At 36.3% G+C, this 20259-nt stretch overlaps 1 protein-coding gene and 1 pseudogene across 6 annotated transcripts; one reads left to right on the top strand and one right to left on the bottom strand.

The window, feature by feature from the left end:
- Positions 1–2741: 2741 nt before the first annotated feature.
- Positions 2742–20077, bottom strand: LOC149772953 (uncharacterized). Of its 6 annotated transcripts, XR_016417523.1 has the most exons (5): positions 19557–20077; positions 18534–18673; positions 14945–15007; positions 8767–8860; positions 2742–6757 (listed from the first exon to the last, which is right to left on the bottom strand). XR_016417523.1 is itself a non-coding variant. In XM_089947044.1 (3 exons), exon 3 carries the CDS (start codon positions 14417–14419, stop codon positions 13388–13390), a length of 1032 nt encoding a protein of 343 aa, XP_089803170.1. In that variant the 5' UTR covers positions 14420–15007; positions 18534–18673; positions 19557–20077; the 3' UTR covers positions 12487–13387. The 6 variants fall into 5 exon arrangements, 3 of the variants coding, with proteins under 3 accessions (XP_089803170.1, XP_089803172.1, XP_089803171.1); XR_016417525.1 differs by lacking the exon at positions 18534–18673; XR_016417524.1 differs by lacking the exon at positions 2742–6757 and having other exon boundaries at positions 8463–8860.
- Positions 17667–18511, top strand: LOC149772954 (uncharacterized; annotated as a pseudogene).
- Positions 20078–20259: the final 182 nt, after the last annotated feature.

The following is a 20259-nucleotide window of genomic DNA, read 5'->3' as shown; positions in this document are numbered from 1 at the left end:
TTTTTGTCTAGGTATTATATCTATATATCCCGCCTCTTTCAACTGATGACATCCTTCAACAGTCCAGTGTTTTCACTGAATAATTTTTGCAATGTCTTCAAGAAAGAAGATCTGTGGAACTCTATGTAAATCCATAACTCATTCTTTTTTGTGCTTTTCTCTAAAATGAGAAAGGATTCGTCCTCTTTTTGAATAATAACAAGGATATACTAGAATATATAACCAAGAGAAAAATAATGAAGTACTTATTTCTTCATAAGCACAAAACAAACTAAAAAGTCCTGTTAGTAAAGATCAGTGCTACATAGTATTTACATTCCTTATTCTACCTTGCCTGATGATAGTGGATCGTTTAGATTTGTGTTTTGTTATAAAAGAAAATCTAATGGCAAGTAATTAAATATGAAATGCACACTTGACTGTTCTTAATTTCAATATGCCGCATAAAACAATATTAACCCCACTGTGCCGAAACACAAATTCATTTATAGGTATCGATCTCATTTACTTCCTTAAAAAAAAAAGAATGTTTTCTGTGACATCAGTACCTACTTAGATTTTTTTTACTAAAATTAATTTTGTTTCTTGCGGCAACTAACAGAAAAAGGACGCACGACTTTTATCAGATAATTGCATGAACCAAAAGCACATACGTAACGTCCGCCTTGGTATAAAAGGTAAGACTTAGTCGATACCTTATATAGAAAGACTGAGGCTAACCTCATATCATAAGGTAAGGTTACAAGTAAAGCGGATTTGGACAAATTTAATGCAACTGTGGACTCGTTGTCATGCTGTTGTAACGTTTACTTCGTCGTATATTCAATTTGCTAAGGATTGTGTACCCATGAGGTAAGGTACTGATGAGTGAGGGATCAATGCTGGTACGATAGAATAATTCACACTACAAGGAGGACGCGCGACCGTAGCTATTATTAGTAATAATCCAAATCGCTGGGAAAAATACAAAAACGTATGTAACAAAGTCAGTAACCAGACGTAGTGCAAAGGAAACATTTATTCGTATTTTGGAGAATATTGATTGTATTAGTGTAAACTCTAAAGATCGTTGGAAACTTGAGCGTCATTTAAATTTACAACCTCAAAACCTCCATTTGGAAACATTCATCTGTTGCGAAATTATGATTCTTATGTTTCGTGTTTAGGCTCAAATAATCAGTAACACAAGAAAAAGTGAAAACAACAAGCCTTGAAAAAAATATAATAAATTATTTCCCTGGAAAAATTCTGTAAAAGTGAAAAATATGAACTTACGGTTTGAAGAATCAAATCCAAAAATAATCCAAGAATAATCCACGAATAAAATTTTAGTAGTCCTAATAATAAAATGTTCGAATGATTTCAGGTTCGAGTCCCGACAAAGAATCCAAGATGGAAGACGATGACGTATGCTGTAATCTGTAGTGTTGAAGTCTACAGTTCAGTTCCTTGTAGAAACAAGAAATATCATTCCGGTTTTGGAAATCCGAATAAACTTTTATAAAAGATGTCCTTGTTCAACAATTCCATATGAGCACACGTATTTTCAAGGAAAAAAGAATTAATCCTTTTGAATCCAAGTAATATGAAATAACTCCAAACAGCACAACATACAACTTCTATTATAAGAGCCCAACTACTGAGAATATCTCTCCAAAACAAAGGTTATATTGTATTATAAAACGCAAAAGGGTGTCACGTGATCATGTTCCAGAATCTCGTCGAAATTTGTTACTTGTTAAAGATCATCTACAGCCAGTGTGGCCATGACGAAAACCAATCATTATACTCCAAGAAATAAAATTAAAAGCAATTGTTTACATGACCTCTACAACAACCAATCATTTTAAAATAAAAATTGAACTTATTTACTTGGTTGCTACTAATTTTGAATCAAGGTCAGGATCTAGGTTAACACCTGGTGTTTACTAAAACGAACAGTCAATGCCAAATTATTTTCTGGAAATGGTATCATCTTTAGTGAATAAATTTACATTACAATAGCATGTAATGAAAACTAAATAAAAATTGAAACTGACAAACAAACAAATACATTGAAATAAGTAAATATTAAATCAGATGTAATTACATCAATTATACATAACAATGATAAAAGAATTAACTCATTATTTGCCAGTGGTTTACTTCACAAATACCACGCCTGCATTGCATTAATTATGTCGTTGAATAACGCATACATTTGATAGAATATTTATCATCGTTCTCAACTTTGATAATTGTATCGTGGGCCTCATTATGTTGAGTTGCAGAATATAAGCCAATGATCCATTTATCTGTAGAAAACGCTATAAAGATTTCATTTTCTGTTTATATGTGCACGAGTTTCTGATTTATATGTGTAAATGTATGCCATGTCATTGTGGTTCTAGTGTCTGTACCATTTCTCTGTGCTGCTGTTTGTCTGATAACGCAGAAAATAAAGATGAAGTCCCAACGATTCTTCTATATTTGAGTTCATATATATGTAATTGTGTACATGTACTGCGACTGGTAGTTAGGCTGTCTAATACATATCAATGCGCAATGACATTAAAAACTCTATTATTGATTGGTTCACTGACTAGCTATGTAACAAAATCAAAACAGTGTTCGTAAATACTGTCGAATCCAGTAGCCAATAAATTGCGGCTGTTTTCCTCATGGCTATGTTTTAGGTTTGTTATTATTTATTGTGTAATATAACTATATAGGACACAACTCCTCGAATGCAACAAGTCTCTTTATTCATGAAAGCTCATTGGCGTATTCATCAAATGATACGTCAATAAACACATTTATAAACTATAAAAGATTGGTCAAAGCAGTGGTTGAATGATTTCAATCCAACCCATACTAAGGTAATGCTATTCTAGTGTAGGCTACAGCCCATTTTTCTGACCTAAAATTCAAAAATTAAATCCTTGAGTGACATAAACGTCTTGGCATAACTGTTAGTAGCCAAGGAAATATGACCAAACAATGTCTATAACATATTTGTCCACCAAAAAATGATACATGCCTTGAAAATATTTAAACATTATTTTAAGAAACGTTAGAAAGAACATATTTAACATACACCCGTCCCTTAGTGGAATATGTTGATGTGGTTGTTTGGCTGAAGATTTTCTTGAATTAGAAAATCTGTAATCAGAAGCATGTATAATTGCTACTGGTCTTGCTTCGTGTCGTACGATTTATGAAGAAACCGGTTGATCTACCTTGAGATAATAGACGAAAATGTGACACACTATGTTACTTTAATAAAATTGTATATGGTAGTAGGTATACTTCCTGTTTTTCTGACATTCTACCAACATTTGTTGCTGAGACAAACAGGTACAATCTTAGAAATAGGAATAGTTTGAATGGAATTCATGCCAGACTTTGAATACGTAGAAACTCATCGCCATACTCTTCGACTTATGTTCCAACAAGTACTTTGCAAATGTACTAATGTTTTGCTTTTATAGTACTCCATTGTTTAGGCTTCGCAAAAAGAAGCTAACGGCGTCTCTGTATGATCATCTGTGCTTTGTAAAATCCAGTAAAAGAAAATGTAAGAAACTTTGCAAAAATATGAAGAAAACAGAATTACAAACGTTTGGTGAAACCATTATTCAAACAATATTGATTGAATTCAAAGAAATAAAATAATTCATATTTTTTTTCTTCTATTTCTGAGCAATAGAATTCAGAACTTGTTTGCTCGACGGTAGAACAAAATAATTGCAAACTATATAATTCATTTCAGACTAAAACCATACACAAAGTTGTGAACTATTGATATGTTCATATATAAAGTTTTATTAAAGAAAATAATTTGACGTTTTATTTATTCTTTTGCTTGTTTTATGTGGGTTTATTTTGGTACGATATAAACTATCAAGGAACAAAATAAAGATTCTAGACAAGGAACATCCTTTATAAACATAATTCCAAAATATTTTATATTATTTATTCAAGGCCCCCAAAGCTACATCAAATATTAAAGACAAAGGATTTAAAGTCAGTTTGCATGAAATGAAACAGATTTTTTAGACGACGAACCTAATTTTTCAGTACAAAGAAATGATGTGCGAAAACTAGAAAAGCAGATCAATTGTTACGCATATTTTGGATGGCGATCTAAAAGATCCAGTGATCAAAATGGTTTAGCAGAGACAGTTCAAATTCAAAAAATGGACTAAGTTGCCATTAGATAAGAGAAGTTGGTGTAATTTAGAATTGAAAGGCAGGTTGTATGACTTATGTAGTACATAAAACAATTTTGGAGATGAGTTGCAGTATTTATTTTAATGTTCCTACTTAGCAAATGAAGAATAAATACAAACCAAAACTGTATTACAGTTGCAACAATGTTCTCAACCTTTGTTTGTTTGTCTACTATATCAATCGTTTCTATATGTCTTGGTTTCTAATTTGTTTCTGCACTCCACCACTTAGGGATTGAATCCGAAAAAATATCTTTCATTTGATCTACCAGATAAAGCTTACTTGTATATAGGAAAAAACATTACCAACAGGTCATCCACATGCAGGTTTCACGTTGTATAGGCAAGTGTCCACTCGTCATACTCAACACCATACCTTTAGTTTAAATAATACTCATTTGGGAACGTGTTTCTGTTCGAAAATAAGATTTGCCGGTACTTCTACTATCAGATCATGACAAAATCAAGGGCCTGATAATCCTGTTGCACCTCCCTTCCCTTGATAATGGGATAAGCCAGAGGAAAGATGTTAAGTGACGTAAATAGAGATCCTATTATACAAATTCTCAGTGGTAATGGTAATATATAGGTTGTTTGTGATTGAACGTTTCTCAGTGGTTTGTATTACACTTCCTATTGTCTGCTAAGGCACACGTTCTCTCGAGATTTTTAAACAGACCGGATGATGATCATCGCTTCACGCGTAGAAGAGTTCATATAGGCTACTCAACGTAGATGTTATTATTTGTGGTCACCTTCAAGTCTGTACCATCAGATATGGCTTTTAAAGCTTTAGAGATGGCCACTTTCGAAATAGCAAAAGGCTTCATTATTTTAATTTTGATAAAAATGTGAGTGATCTTCCTGTTTTTGTTATTTTCCTAATTCTCCAATATTTTCGGCGCTCAGGGATTGACTGGTTAGTACTCACACCCTTTTCAGGTATTTCCAATTGGGTGGGTATCCGTTTATCTCTCCCCCATACAAGTTGTAAATTCTTAGTTACCTTTGCTCAGCAAGTCTTTCTGAATGTTTTAAAGTTTTGACTAATTTTCTTTTAAGATTTTTTTTACAGTATTTTACATTGAGTGAGCTGCCATGTGTAAAATTCCCATAAATACATTTATCTATAGAGTGAGTACATGTGCGCCCATTCTCTCTCAGTCTCTGTGTGTCTTTCTGTCTCTCGTCGTATCTATTTTCCAGTTTTATATATAACTAACTTTTGTAAGTGGTTAGTGTTTCTAATTTGAATACGGTAGGTCTAGACTCTGATATTTGTTGTCTGCACCTGTTTTGTCATTCTGGTATTACTATCTTCAGCTAATTTTTCTTTTGTTTCTCTCCTCTTGTTACCTTGTGTGACTATCTTTATAGCTAGCTGTTGCATTCCCTGCTGTTAATTATTTTCTGTTGTTGGAATGTACAGTCCAGGATAGGTGGATCACTTGTTTTCCAGTTGGTTGTTTTTCAGCTTGACCGTCTCTTTGTTCTTCCTCTCTCCATTACAGTATTTATTTCCTCTCCTCCTTTCCTTTCATTTTTCTTTTGCTTTTCCATTGCACTGCCTCACTTTACGTTCCAGTTGCATTTATTTTCCCTGTAGGTATAGTTTCTTTCTGGAGTTTATCTGTTTTGGGAAAGGATGTTATTTCACTATTATTATCTCACTTGTGTTACGTATGTTTAATTTATTTCGTTTGTTAGTTATATTTTTCTCACGCGATCTTGTCCAAATAAAAAGTTCATTATCGACCTAACCAGTAATTTTATCTTGGTAAATAAAGAAAGATAACTAATATTTTCCATATGAATGTAGGTTAAACATTAGGATCATTATTGATAAAGGTTTAACATTTATTTGGGTCTGGGTCTAGCCCATTGGTATTTGCCCTGGAATAACATGTTGTACGTTATGTTTGCCACAACCGTTATTATAATTTTGTAACAGATTGTACCTTGTTGACAGCTTATAATTTGGTTTTTCATATAACTTTTCTTTACTTGAGAACTTATTCATTCATACTTTAACATCTTTAGTTACAATCAATCTTATTGGCTTATTGTTGTGTTTTGATTTTGAGTTTGGTGAAATTATTATTCAATGGAAAGACAGAGTGCTCTTGAATACTATTCTTAGAAACATTAGTTTTGAATTATAGTGAAGTCAAACAAGGACATCTTGGATTATATTAATGTGATCAATGGGAAGACTGTAAGTAGATCATCACACTTGAGGCTACTGGTACAATAGTAAATCTAAGGCTGCATACACATGTATGCCTTTATCGCTTGATCTAAATTTGAACACCTCTGGCTTTTGATTATAACTTTGTTCATTAGGACTGGGATAGAACATTTTGGATTATTTGGAATTTAATTCGCAATACTTTAAGTTCTTTCTAAATTTTACTTGGCGGCAGAGAAAGATGGACTATTACAGGAGGCAAAGTCATGCGAGATGTCGGTAGATTTGGGCAGGTAAATGATATTTCCTGACATCGTTCAGACATCCCTCCATCCTGAAGTTGTCATGAGGTCGTCAGCTGCAACGAAAATTATCTTAATAGAATTTACTGTGTCGTGGGAAGAGAGGACAGAAGCGGTTCATGAGAGAAAGAGTGGTACCAACAGTTGTTAGAGTCTTGAAGGGGAAGTGGATGGAAAACATGGTTGTTCTCAATGGATGTTGATTATATACGTTTGCAAGTCCAGTCAGTCTGGAAAATGCTCAGTGCATTGGGAAGAAAGGAAGGACACGCAAGAAAGCTGTGCAAGCTCTGGACAGGGCCACCGATAGAATGTATGGTTGGGTAAGACGGAATGCAAAATATGACAGCCATTACAGACAGGCAGTACCTGGACAATACAACTACCCCGCCATTTAGAGGGTGTTCCGAGATAAGGGGCGAAGCATTCGTAGAAAGATGAGCACTTGGCTGATGACCTATGTAGAAAGCAATTATTTTAACACTATTTTATCTGATTTATCAGTGACTTCCAGTAAAAGCAATATGGCAATCAAGGAAGATTGGTGATTACTGCAGAGACAGGTAATTTCGTGGAAAGACTAGTGCCTAATACAAGATATAGCTGTTTCTCGTTTTGCAGTCTTTGGAAAGAGAAAACCAAAGCATACTCCAAGTGACAGCAATAAAGAGTACTCCTAGTGTCTTCCGAGAGAGGGGATTACGGCTTCAACTAGACGGATACAAATATGACGTATTGTTTATTCCTAACGACACTGAATGCTGTTAGGGCGAACAAAAAGTCGCATTGTGGGAATGTATGTAACAACGCATTAAGGGTCAGAAATCATACGTCGAAGACGGGATGCAGATTACATGTCAGGCAGCAGCAACGTATATATTTATCTGCTGAGACCGTGTAGGTATCCAATCACGGTCCAACCACAGTGCTGAGAACCTCTTAGGTCCAGCTTCAGCAGTGAGAGACAGTCCAGAAGCGATTAAGCAAGATCACACTGAAAACGTGTTCTTTGAAAGCAGTGGAACTGGCTTTAATATTTCATCTCAAGAGGATCAACGATAAGCCTCTGTTCTACAAGAGATAAACAGACAGCAATTGCCGACGAACCTCGAAGGAGTCAACTGCTCTGGTGACAGTCTGATTTTCCCAGAAGAGTAGGCAATCAAGGAGAACCTTTCAGAACAAGATCAGAACCTCCACAACCAGCAGAAGCGAGAGAACGATGAAAATGAAATGGCTGAATATGACAAAAAGCAGTTGGCAGCAAGTTGCCGACGATCTAAACCATATCCTTGGAACAACTTTACAGGGCTATAGTGAAAAACAAATTGATACTCCTCACAACGATTAATTATGCAGTTGGGAATGACAGATTTAGGTTAGTGAGACAGAGAATCAGGGAAGTGTGTGCACCAATGCCAAACATTAGGCAATCAGAGATTAAGTGTATTCGGAGGGAGCTAAATTTGCCCAGGAAACGGTTCAGTTGAGCAAATGAAACGGAAAGAAGAATTTCTTGAGCTGTGATATAGTTTTAGATCAATACTGAAGACGCTGAGGGCAGGGGAATGTATCAAGAACAAGGGGACAGGTAAGAGCAAGAAACTAGTGCTACAGCACTTGCTTTCTACTCACAGAATATAAAATGCAAGTCCAGTATTTGTTATAAGAAATTGGGTTTTATTGTGCACGAATTTAGTAAATGGAGATAAATACATTTGTCCTGCTTTGTTACACCCTACAAATACTATACATTATTGTTCTGCATGTATACATTGATTCGGTTTACAGTACATTCAATACGAATGACTTATTACTCCATATATTTATTAATTAACCATCTAGAGATATCGTGGACCGTATAAGCATAAACACATCAGTGTGTAGAGCAAAAGTAGACAGCAGACAGATAGACAAGCGTATGGACAGAATGATATGATCAGAAAAGAATTTGCAGGTTGATAACCTATTAAAGGTACTAAAATACATTAGCATACATTTCAGAGAAATATACAGAGTACATATAAAAAAAACGTTACATTAACCATATTATAAAGCTATTTACCTTATCATATGGGACAAAGGTCAGGTCACATTTTCCTCGAAGCAAAAGAATCATCAGGCACTTTTCTTACTGCACTCCCATGACCAGCACCCTTCTGAAATTTCCATGGAATGACCACCAATAATATGCTGTTTATTATATGTTTATACAGACAAGTAGCAAACTAACCAATCAGCAAATTACTTACCACGTGTCATACAATGGAACAACCCAGCATGAACAACAATCAGGGCAGCTTCAATGCTCAAAGTGAACAAAACTCCATCAGGTAATCCTGGTTCAAGGTTGACTAAATGGCTAAATGTGTGCAAAATGAGAAGAACACAATAATTGCAAGTGATGACATTATTTCACTCATCAATGAACATTAATTACATAAAATAATAAAATACCCACTTCTGCCTAATTAAAACATAACTATATAAAATTATAAAATATATGCTCCTGCTCCAGTAGCAGCCTTTATCTCCAATCCGTAAAGATTCAGTTCAACCTTACTATAGGAAGAAAGGTCTGGAATAATAAAGAGCAGTAAAGAGGATGTAGAAGAAATTTTTTAATTTCAAACTCGGATCACTAGAGAGAAGAGACTCATAGTAATTTTAGAGCTACCAAGCAAACTTCTAGACATTAACCGACCCGGAAAAGAAGTCTACTATGTTGGGAAGAAAGCCCGATCTTATTCAACTCTAGGGCGCAGTGGAATACCATATAAGTTCTACAAGAAATGTCGGCAGGTTTTGAGACGTTGGTTACAACTTCTCCGTACAGTGTGGAAAAAGGTGAAAGTATCAGGTTGTTGGCAACTGGCTGATGGGTGTTTGGTACCAAAGGAAAAAAGATTTCCGATCGCACGTGCAATTCAGGACGATTTCGTTATTAAGTGTCAAAGGGAATATCTTATCTATCCCGGAACGATATACGATATACAAGAGCATACATGACATATAACAGATATATAGATACTTATGTTTAAAAGGTTGGAATTCCAGGATTGACTGGGTGTGTCCAACATACCATACCCGCTCCTTAACTCAGCTGATACATGAAGCTAGAATTAGCCAGAAAGACCTGACAATGGCGTGGCTTGACCTAATCAGTGCCTTATGTTTAATATCGCATCTACTGATCGAGACAGCTCTACATCACTACCATGTCTCTAACTATGTCATCAAGTTAATCAGAAGCAACTTTATACTCTTGAGACTCTCAAGTATCCAGTTCACAACTACATGGCTAAAACTGGAAAATGGCATTGTAACTGGGTGTGCTATCTCAATAATTTTGTGTAAAATGGGAATGATCCTCATCATTAAGGCTGGTGAAATAGAGTCTATATGTTCCAAACCAGAGTCCGGCATTCGTTTATCTTCCAACACAGGGTTTATGGACATTAACAACACAGACCAACATCCATACTAGATAGGTTCTCAAAGCCTGATATAGGACAAATGAATGGGCAAAAATGAAGTTTAAAGCGAATAAGTCCAGGTGTATGGTGGTAAAGAAGGGGCGTGTCATAAACCGGATCAGACTGACGATACAAGGCGAAGACATACCTACATTATCAGACAATTCCTATCAAACCAGCAAAGGCAGTCCAGCTGGGGATTCAAGCATTCTGGACTAAGTGGTCACTGTCAGAAAGGAAACATACATCGGCAGATATATGGAGATATCAACCATTTCATCTGCAGTTTATGATACCATGAGTATACGACCTCCTACCGCCACCAGCCAAAACAGTGCTGCAGAAACTCGTAGAAGATCCATCATGTCAGCTCTGTCGAGAAAGAGGAACACTCGCTCACATATTATCAGTATGCCAGGTTGCGTGTGTCCATAGGTCACTACACGTGAAAACATAAAAAAGTGCTAAGAGATTTGGCTGATATCCTTGAAGAAATAAAACGGCAGAAACAGAGATAGTCCCAAAGAAAACAGGCCACCAGTTGATCAAGTTTGTTAAAGCCGGACAACAGCAAACGACCGCAGCGGCAGAGTGCAGGACAGCTGCAGGAAACAAAGTCATGGTAGGTGTCAGTCGACGTGGTCGATATTGCAAGGGTAGAGGATGTAAAATATGGTTGTTCTCAGTGAAAGTTGGTTGCATAGGTTTTGCGGCCAAGTCTATCTGGTGGATGCCAGTGCATAGGGAATAAAAGGAATGGCACGCAAAAATAGTTGTGCCAGTATTGGGCAGAGCCGCTGAGAGAGCATGAAGTTGGCTCTGGCTCAGACGTGGTGACAAAATATAGTAGCCATCGCACAGGGGTAGTACTGGATCACTACTGCCACATCGACATCCAGAGGGTGTTCCAACATAAAGGTCGAAACATTCGTATAAAGATGGACACTTGGCTGATGACATCGGTGGAAAGTAGTTAAACCAACTGTATAACTACACGAATATACATCAACCTTAAATTTGTATTAAGGAGAAGTCAGACAAGGACATCTTGGATTATAATACTGTGATAAATTGGAAGACTGATAGTTGGTCGTCACATATCAAAGCTACCGGTGCATTAGTACATTAAAAACTATAGGCACATCAAGGTTTCCAGCACTAGACCTTATATCGAACACCATTGACATTTGATTTCAGCTTTATTCATTAGGATGCACGATAGAATGTTTATGAATATTTGGGATTTAATTCGCAATACTGTTCTTTTTAAATTTTCGCTTTGTTTTCTACGGAAATAAATAATATGTTGAATCGTACAAAACTTTTTGGTTTTCGCTCTTTTCTAGTACTTAGTTTAAGGCATTATATTCGTAATATAAAATTGGGCTTCGTCCGAGATACAAATGTCTCTAAAATATTCATAAAACTTTGTTTTTGAAATTAAATTTACTTTGTTTCGGAATTTTATAAGTCCCAAGTATTATTATAATTATCTAAAAATATAAATGATGAAACCAACAAGCTTTCACACTGTCATCTAATTTGGAGAAATTTATTTTAAATCCTACCCAGGAGAGGTTACATTCCTTGAAACATGATGAGCTACTCCAGCTTGCCTGACAACATGATCTCTCTTAGGCCGAGGCTTCTTTAACAACGCAAGAAAGAATAAATACTTTTGTCCAATATTTGGTAGAAAAAAAACTTATTTGGACAAATGTGCTCTGGGTTTGATTAGTAAATCTCTACCTGACTCTGGCGTCGAAGTAATATACTTGAAATTAAAGTACAAGACGGAAATAGAGTTACGAAAGCTAGAGCTTCAGAAACACGAAAGACAAATGCAGTTGCAGAAAGGAGAAACAAATACAATTGGGAAAGATGAGAGAGACTCAAATGAGCTACACAACGAATAAACAGAATTGCAGTTGCAGCAAGAAGAGAGAGAGAGAGCAAGTAAAAATATGCAATTGGTAATGCAAATGCAAAAGAAAAAATAGAGGAAAATACACATGCAGAGAGAAAAGGAAGGAAAGGAATTTCAATTTAGATTAAAAGAATTAGCGCTTTCCAGTGAAAAGCACTCTCACACTTCATATGGAAATCCAGGTTATTATGTTACCAAACATATTAGGAATCTGGCTTGGAGTGTTTGGAGTCGGTACCTGAGACAAAAGAAGTAGATAAATATTTTACTGATTTTGAAAAGATGTTCTGAAAATTTCAGTGGCTAAAAGGGCATTGGACTTTATTATAACGTATGGTTATTGTCAAAGCCCGTAAAGGCTATGTCACTATCAGCAGAACAAAGTACTGGTTATGGTATGGTTACATAACACTGGACAACAAATTTTTACAAAAGTCATGTTACTGAAATAAAATTAGTCAATTCTTATCAATTTTTATGTGCTGAACACGAATATGACAGTCAAATTGCAAAATTGGCTCTAGTTTTTTTGTAATCTGCAAGAAATTAATGTTTACATAACGAAATGCATTCCAATAGTAAAAGGTCAACTGTAATAGCCTACCTATAAAAAATCAAGTCATTGACTACATCTTAGATTTCTTCGCCTGTCTCTTGTACAGCTGTTCGGGAGCATCTCTGAGGAGTGTCCAGCAATAGTCAGCCAGCATTGTAGTGGACCATTTTCCCTGGTATCTTTGTTCCATTGTTGCGATATCTTGATGAAAACGTTCGCCGTGTTCATCACTAACAATACCACAGTTGCTAGGAAAGAAATCCAAATGGGAATGAAGGAAGTGAATCTTTAGAGACATATTGCAGCCAAGTTTCTTATACTTCATCAACATGTCTTCTACTAGTTCCTTATAGTTTTCTGCCCTAACATTTCCGAGGAAGTTTGTAGAAACTAGGCGAAAAGCATTCCATGCTTGTTTCGCGTCACCTTCCAGCAAGTTGTTGAACCGGTCATCTTTGAAAAGCTCTCGAATCTGAGGACCCACAAAAACTCCCTCTTTAATCTTTGCTTCGCTGAGTCGAGGGAATTTTTCATGCAGGTATCGGAATGCTGGCAAAGTCCGGTCAATGGCTTTCACGAAGTTCTTCATCAAACCTAGTTTGATGTGAAGGGGTGGTAGCAAGATTTTCTGAGCCTCAACCAGAGCTGGGTGTTGGATATTCTTCTCTCCAATGGCTACATTCTGCCTGTGAGTCCATTCCTTCCTCATGTAGTGCATTTCCCTTGCTCAGCTATCCCACTCGCATAAGAAACACATGTATTTTGTATATCCTTGCTGCAGTCCCATTAAAAGGGCAACTACCTTCAAATCACCACAGAGGTGCCAGCTGTACTTGTTATACTCAATGGAATTCAGTAGCTGCCTTAAGTTATCGTATGTCTCTTTCATGTGGACAGCATACGCTACTGGAATAGATGGAAGAATGTTTCCATTGTGCAAAAGCACAGCCTTGAGACTCAGTTTCGAAGAGTCCACAAATAGTCTCCATTCTTGTGGGTCATGAGTGATTTTTAAAGCATTCATGAGGCCCTCAATATCGGAACAGAATATCAGATTACTTTCCTTTCTGAAGAAAGGCTCCAATTTCTGGTGGCGCTTTCGATATGCAGTAATTGTGACATCTTCTTCTAGAAGATTCCATTGTTGGAGTCTTGATCCTAGCAATTCTGCCTTGTTCTTTGATAAGTCCAAATCACGAATCAGGTCATTTAGTTCTTCCTGTGTTATTCTGTGTGGGGTTGATGATGCACCACAGTGAAAATCTGGATCACTGCATGCTGATGGACCAGGAGAAGAACAGGTCGACTCACCTTTGTCTTCGTCAGATGAATCAAGAGAATATTCTGCTGGAGGTTCTGGAATAGGAAGTCCCTCACCATGTGGAACTGGTCTCAATGCAGACGGAATGTTTGGGTAGACTATTCTCGACTTCTTTCGCTTCGTTATTCCGCCGGAAAGAGGAGGAACCAAGCAGAAGTAACAGTCATTTAGGTGGTTGCTTGGCTCTCTCCACACCATTGGGACTGCAAACGGCATTGATGACCTTTTGCAATTCAACCACTGTGAAAGCTGTGTTGTACATGTAGCACAGCATATATGCGGAGCCCAAGGCTTGTCTTGGTCACCAACCTTGCATCCGAAGTAAAGATGATATGCCTTCTTCACTTGAGAATTGATACTTTTCTTCTGGTTGGCAAATGTCACTTCCCCACAAATATAGCAAAAATTGTCCGCGGTATTAACACACTTTCGAGGCATTACTGTTCTTTATTGTACGTAAATGGATAAAATAATAAGTTTTATGTAACAGTAGCTTGAACTGTCTCGCACAACGTCTAAAATATTTTAAATGCTGAACCTATCTGATTGGGCTTTATATAGTACACTGCTTACGTCAGCTTCAGCAGCCGCCTGGCATTAGTATAATAGGCCTACACATGTATAGTACACTGCTGACGTCAACTTACTTCAGCAGCCGCATGGCATTAGTATTGCATTGCATCAGAAAATGATGCAATCAACTGTGGATGATGTGAGCATGATGGTATTATGCAATGTTACATCATTATTCCGGATGTTGCTGCAGTCCTACTGGAGAAATTTACACAGTGAAACATAGAAAATGAGGTATATGAATATCTTCAAAACGAGAGCCAATACAAATTTTTCACGGTTATATTCGTGTTCGGCACACCAAAATACTACAGATTAGGGCCTTTTCAAGTCAGTAATGATTTCACTGTTGACCAGTGTAATCTATCTTGAAGGGTTATGAGTTGGTACCTGAGGCATATCGACAGAGGTTTAGGAACTGTGATAAAGAAACTGAAGAGATCCATGTAGAATCTGAAAGAGAAGAAAAGCAATTATTTGATAGGTGGTGGTCCGCCTAGAAGGTTGGTAAAGACTAATATAATCTTAGACAATTTATATTAATTGATCAGTTGAAGAATTGCGTTCGCAGTGACTTTAATGAGAACAATGTGGAAACATTGAAAGAGACTACTCGTACAGCTAATGATTATTCCTTGACTCACAGTTTATTTTGTTAAAGTCTTCCACTCAGCAGGTTATTGGTCCAAAACCATGTCAATTTCATAGGAGCACTTCCAATTCTGAATCTGACAAAACTTTTATGAATCAAGTTTCTGATCTGACTGATCAGAAATCTTTATTCTAATAATCGCATCTTTATTAAAATTTCAAGAGACAGGGAAACTTCTCAGAGGATTTTATTATCATATTTTTGTTTGCCTTTTTCTGAGAAGACTTCTTTTAATGAAATTGTTATTATTCAAGCAGAAGAGCACCGCTTTGTTAATGCTCCTCTTCATCGTTTAAATCTGTCATCAGGCTTGGTCTAAGGACACGTGACAGTCGGAAGAGGGTCGTCTTTACCCAATGGTATTCATTTATCATTAGGCAAAAGCTTGGCAGGGGATAAGGTTGTGGTTAATCCACTTGTTTATAATTTTGGTTCATGTTATTTATTTATGTTTGTTTCATTTCTTAAACACATCGAAAAGTGAATGTATAACACAACTTCTCCAACATACCCGCCATCACCTTTTTATCTTGCAAAATCCTCTGTATGTGGAGGTCCTGTCTAGTGTATGTGACAAAATCACAACAATTTGCACCAGTGACTAACACATGGTCTAGCAGTTGAAACCAGTGAGTATGATTCCGTTTGAGTACAATTTTTCTTTCATTCTCCTCATGAAACAGCATTCCTTCTTTTTATAAGACTCAAAGGCATCAGCAATAGTCCAGTCCCGTATAGAAAATGAATACCTTACTTCCAGAACACCAGACTACCCATCTTTACATATTTTTCCATCTGGTAATGCACCCAAGAATGGAAATAATGGGTTCACAATGAACGCACAGTCATGTATATGATTATTTGTCTTCTTCATGTACATAGTTTTCGCCACTTTTTCAGTGGAAATACCATAATTTGTGGCAGCTGATTTACATGGCTTTGGCTTCAAAATACTATTCAAGGCTGTATCAGTCATACATGCTTTTCTTATCATTAATCTTCTAAAGTTGGATGCAGTTATTCTATTTTCTGTCTCATTGTACTTCTAGTCACAAACGTTCTGGTACCTTGTGTTCCTTTCTGTCGATATGGCTTCTTCCTACGACAAAGCTAGACTACCCTCCTTCTCACTGTTTTCCAATACAGAAGAAGGTATCTTTATATTCGTTTCATTTGGAAAGTCAAGATCTCCGCAGTCTGTATGGTTTTGTCCTGTAACTTCCACAACAAATGGACAGTTGAATAACTGACACAAATGACTAAATGTTATGTATATTTGATTTAATTTATATTTGATTTAATTTAATTGTTTGTTTGCTAGTTTATTTTTTTAAAAATTCCATTACATGATATTGTAATTTAATTTTATTTACTGGATCTGGCATTGTCCAGAAATGTAATTCAGTAGTAAACAGCTAATAATAGAAACTTTGTATCTAATGCTGACCTAGTTCCTGACCTTGATTCAGAATCCTGTAAGAGTTGTATTAAACAACTTTTTTAACATTTTATTTTTATCTTTCTCAGAGTAAGATTCATAAAGTGCAATCGAGGCCATACTTGGAGTAGGTGACAAAGAACATGTAGCAAGTGTTTCAAGTTCTGGTTTTTACAGGGGATCGACCCATATCCTGGTATATCTGTTTTGCGTTGTAACCAGAGTTATTATTGAAGTTTTGATAAAGCAGAGTCATTAGTGCCTTAATACTGAAGAAGTTAAAGTGTTGTGACCAGTTTTTAGGCTAATTATTCTATTTTTCTTCCGATTATTTGGATTCCAAAAGATTATTTTTTCTTTGAAATACTTGTGCTCTAAATTAATTTTTGGACAAAGACAGTTATCGAACTTTATACAGAATTTAAGTTGGAATGTTATTTTCTGTGAGTCAACAAAGACCACAGGATACGTCATCGCTTTGGATTTCATCGGGATTCGAACTCTGTTACATTAAGACTTTTTATTACTAGGACTTCTATTTTTTAATTCTTTGATAATTTTTGGATTTGATTCGTAAAACCGTAAGTTCTTTTTCTCATTTAACTTGTTTTTCTAGAGAAATAAATTATTTGCTGAATTTTACAAAGCTTGTTGTCTTCACTATTTTCTTGTTACTCTTTGAAAGAGCCTAAACACGTAACATAGGGAAATTGAAAACTTAGGTTGTACAAATTTTCTTATACATTGAAGAATATTTGAATAGGTAAACTTTATACTTTCAAGTGTATCAACACGGGATCTCCTTGATTTGGCTGCATGGAACAGAACATTGACATAGAAACTTGCTCAGCAAGTGCTTATTAATGAAGAACTGAGGCGTGAAAGTACAGTAGTGGAGAACAAAACAAGACAAAACATGTAAAATGGTGCTAACATTGATTAAATATACAGCAGCAACAGCGAGGGATAGTCATATGAGAGATAACGTTAAATACTATATCGGATTTATTTATAAACAATTTATGAACATTTTCAAATTCCTTGTGCCAGATGAATTTGAAATACCTTTTAGCTTCCCAATGACTATAACCAGCATTCAGAACATGCCTTTGGAAGATCAACTACTGCTGACACTAATTAAGTTACGCTTGAATTTTGACTTCAAACATTTAGCCAATTTGTTCCAGGATGTAGGTGCCGTTTTCCAAGCATGGATCAACTACATGTTTTACAGGTTTGGTTCAGTTCCTATCTGGCCTGATTGAGAAGTGTTCTTGCAACAAATGCCACTGAAATTCAAGGAGAACTTTTCAACAACCTTTGTAATTTTAGATGGTACTGAACTCCAAGTGGAAAGGCCTAGTGCCCTGAGAACTTGAGAAGTCAGTGTTAGTGTTATTCTGACTACAAGTCAGCAACAACCCTTAAAGGCCTTGTTGGAATTGATCTAAGACGATCTTTCATTTTTATATCTATGTTATTTTCCGGCTCAATTTCAGACAAATAAATTACTACACAGTGTGGTTAGCTTCCATTATTACAACAGTTGCTGGACTGTGGAAAGCTAAAAAGAGGTGATGAGATGATGGTATATAAATGATTTTTAATTCAAGATGAAATTGAAGAACTTGGGCTAAAAGTCATAATACTTCCACTTACACCAGGTGGAGATCAGATGTCAGCAGCAGACGTAGCATTGACTAAGAAAATAGCCACACACCGTGTCCATATGGAACGAGGAATCTCAGGGGCAAAAAAGTTTAAAATTATCGACAATAGACTGGATTTGTGTTTATCTGGATGTGTGAATAAGGTTTTGTTTTGTTGCTGTTTCTTGACTGGCTTTATGATTGACACATGGATATAAAGCAGAAAGAACAAGAACTTACATGATAACCCAGACGACTGCCTATATAATGTGGGCCCTGTTCTGTTTATTGTATGATCAGGAGAAGCCACAAGATATGATAATGGACAACCCTTTAGACCTTGTAGAAATCATATGTATGTTTCCCGCAGTTGTATTTTCCTATAATTAAACCACAAAAAGTTGTATATTCAGCATTGTAAAGAATTGCTTAAATGCATTGTCACAATTATGTTTTTGACTGAAGGAAAAATTACTTCTTGTATAATTATTAAGAAATAAATATATTAAACATTCTACTAGATTTTTTCGCTCCTGTTGCTTATATGAGTTTTATATGCACCAACAAACATGTAAAAAAATGTTTTAGTACCTACTGTCTTCAAACAATGCAGCAAGTGGCTTCCGCTTCCTGTTTATGTTTCTTGGTTTGGTAATGACCATAGTCGAGACTGGCTCGGCTTGTATCTTTGTATCTCTCTGTTTGTCTCATTGCTGAGGCAAAGTTGTGCATGATGGTTGTGACTGTATGTCTTTAAATCCTTCCAAAATCCAGTCTTTGAGGGTCATTAAACGTGAGAGAACATGGGAACACTAACCAGAAACTCTGAAAACGTCACAATAGCAAAGAACAAATCTGCTAGTCTGACAAAATGAGATCGAAGGTACCCAGATCAAAAACGGGGCACATACATGAAGGTCATTATATACATAAAAAAACTGTATATACATTGTCAATTGCAGTCTAATTCATGCTCCTTGTGTAATTTTACCACTTCAACAATAGTAAGAATACATTTTAATATATGTATCAGTGAAATTGAAACATTTATTTGCCAAATGCTAAACAAATCTGCAACTCTACATACTACCTAGGTATGTAAGGACTGTAGTGTACATGTACACAACATACATGCATATAGCACAGAATCAGCTGATCGATAACACAGACACATGATCACCAAAACCAGAATACACAAGATACTCCTGTTTAAAAAGCAGCCTTCATATAAAAATACATAATCGAAAGGGTTCTGATACTTACCCTGATTTACAGCTGCATATTCAGTCACTCGTTTCTTTGAAGTATCAATTTCCATGATAGTTTTATGTTGTTCTTCGCTCTTGCACTGACTCCAAAATATCCTGCATTTTACTGCCGAGTGGTCTAAAGCGCTCTCCGTTACAGATCACTGCCATCTCACCTCTGTCTGTGTGGGTTCGAGTCTCGGATTCGGCCAGTGTGGATATTTGAGAAAGCTTGCCAGTAGCTTCTCGAGGGTCGGTGGTTCTTTCTGGGGATTTTCCAGGTTCTTCCTCCACCGTTAATACTGGCCGCCATGTATAGCCTATCGTGTGCTGAAAAGTGGCGTTAAACAACAACAACAACCAACAACAACCTGCATTTTACTAGAATTTCTTCATTCCCGATACGAGAAAGCTTCACTTCATCAACGTAGGAGCCTTTGCTAAATGATCTCGCTTTCTGTCTCTGTTTCAATGTTGGTTTTTATGGCAAATATTAGTCACCAATGTCGTCTGGCATATGTCGTACTGCTATCACGCCCGCCATTTTCACAGAATGTTTGTCGGAGGTTAAGAGGTTGTCATGTCACGCGTTCGGTAGGCGGAGCGATCTTTCTTCTCGCGTAAGGCGGTCTTTTAGATTGATATTCTCTCTCTCTCTCTCTCTCTCTCTCTCTCTCTATATATATATATATATATATATATATATATATATATATACA

This window comes from Sinohyriopsis cumingii, unplaced genomic scaffold (genome assembly GCF_028554795.1).
Source record: "Sinohyriopsis cumingii isolate HCF-2022 unplaced genomic scaffold, ASM2855479v2 utg000957l, whole genome shotgun sequence".
Taxonomy (NCBI): domain Eukaryota; kingdom Metazoa; phylum Mollusca; class Bivalvia; order Unionida; family Unionidae; genus Sinohyriopsis; species Sinohyriopsis cumingii.
Note: the sequence above shows the minus strand (reverse complement) of the source record. Positions and strands in the feature narration are given on the sequence as shown.

Excerpts from the sequence above, each read along its gene's own strand:
- LOC149772953 (XM_089947044.1), bottom strand. The coding sequence starts at position 14,419 with ATGCCTCGAAAGTGTGTTAATACCGCGGACAATTTTTGCTATATTTGT.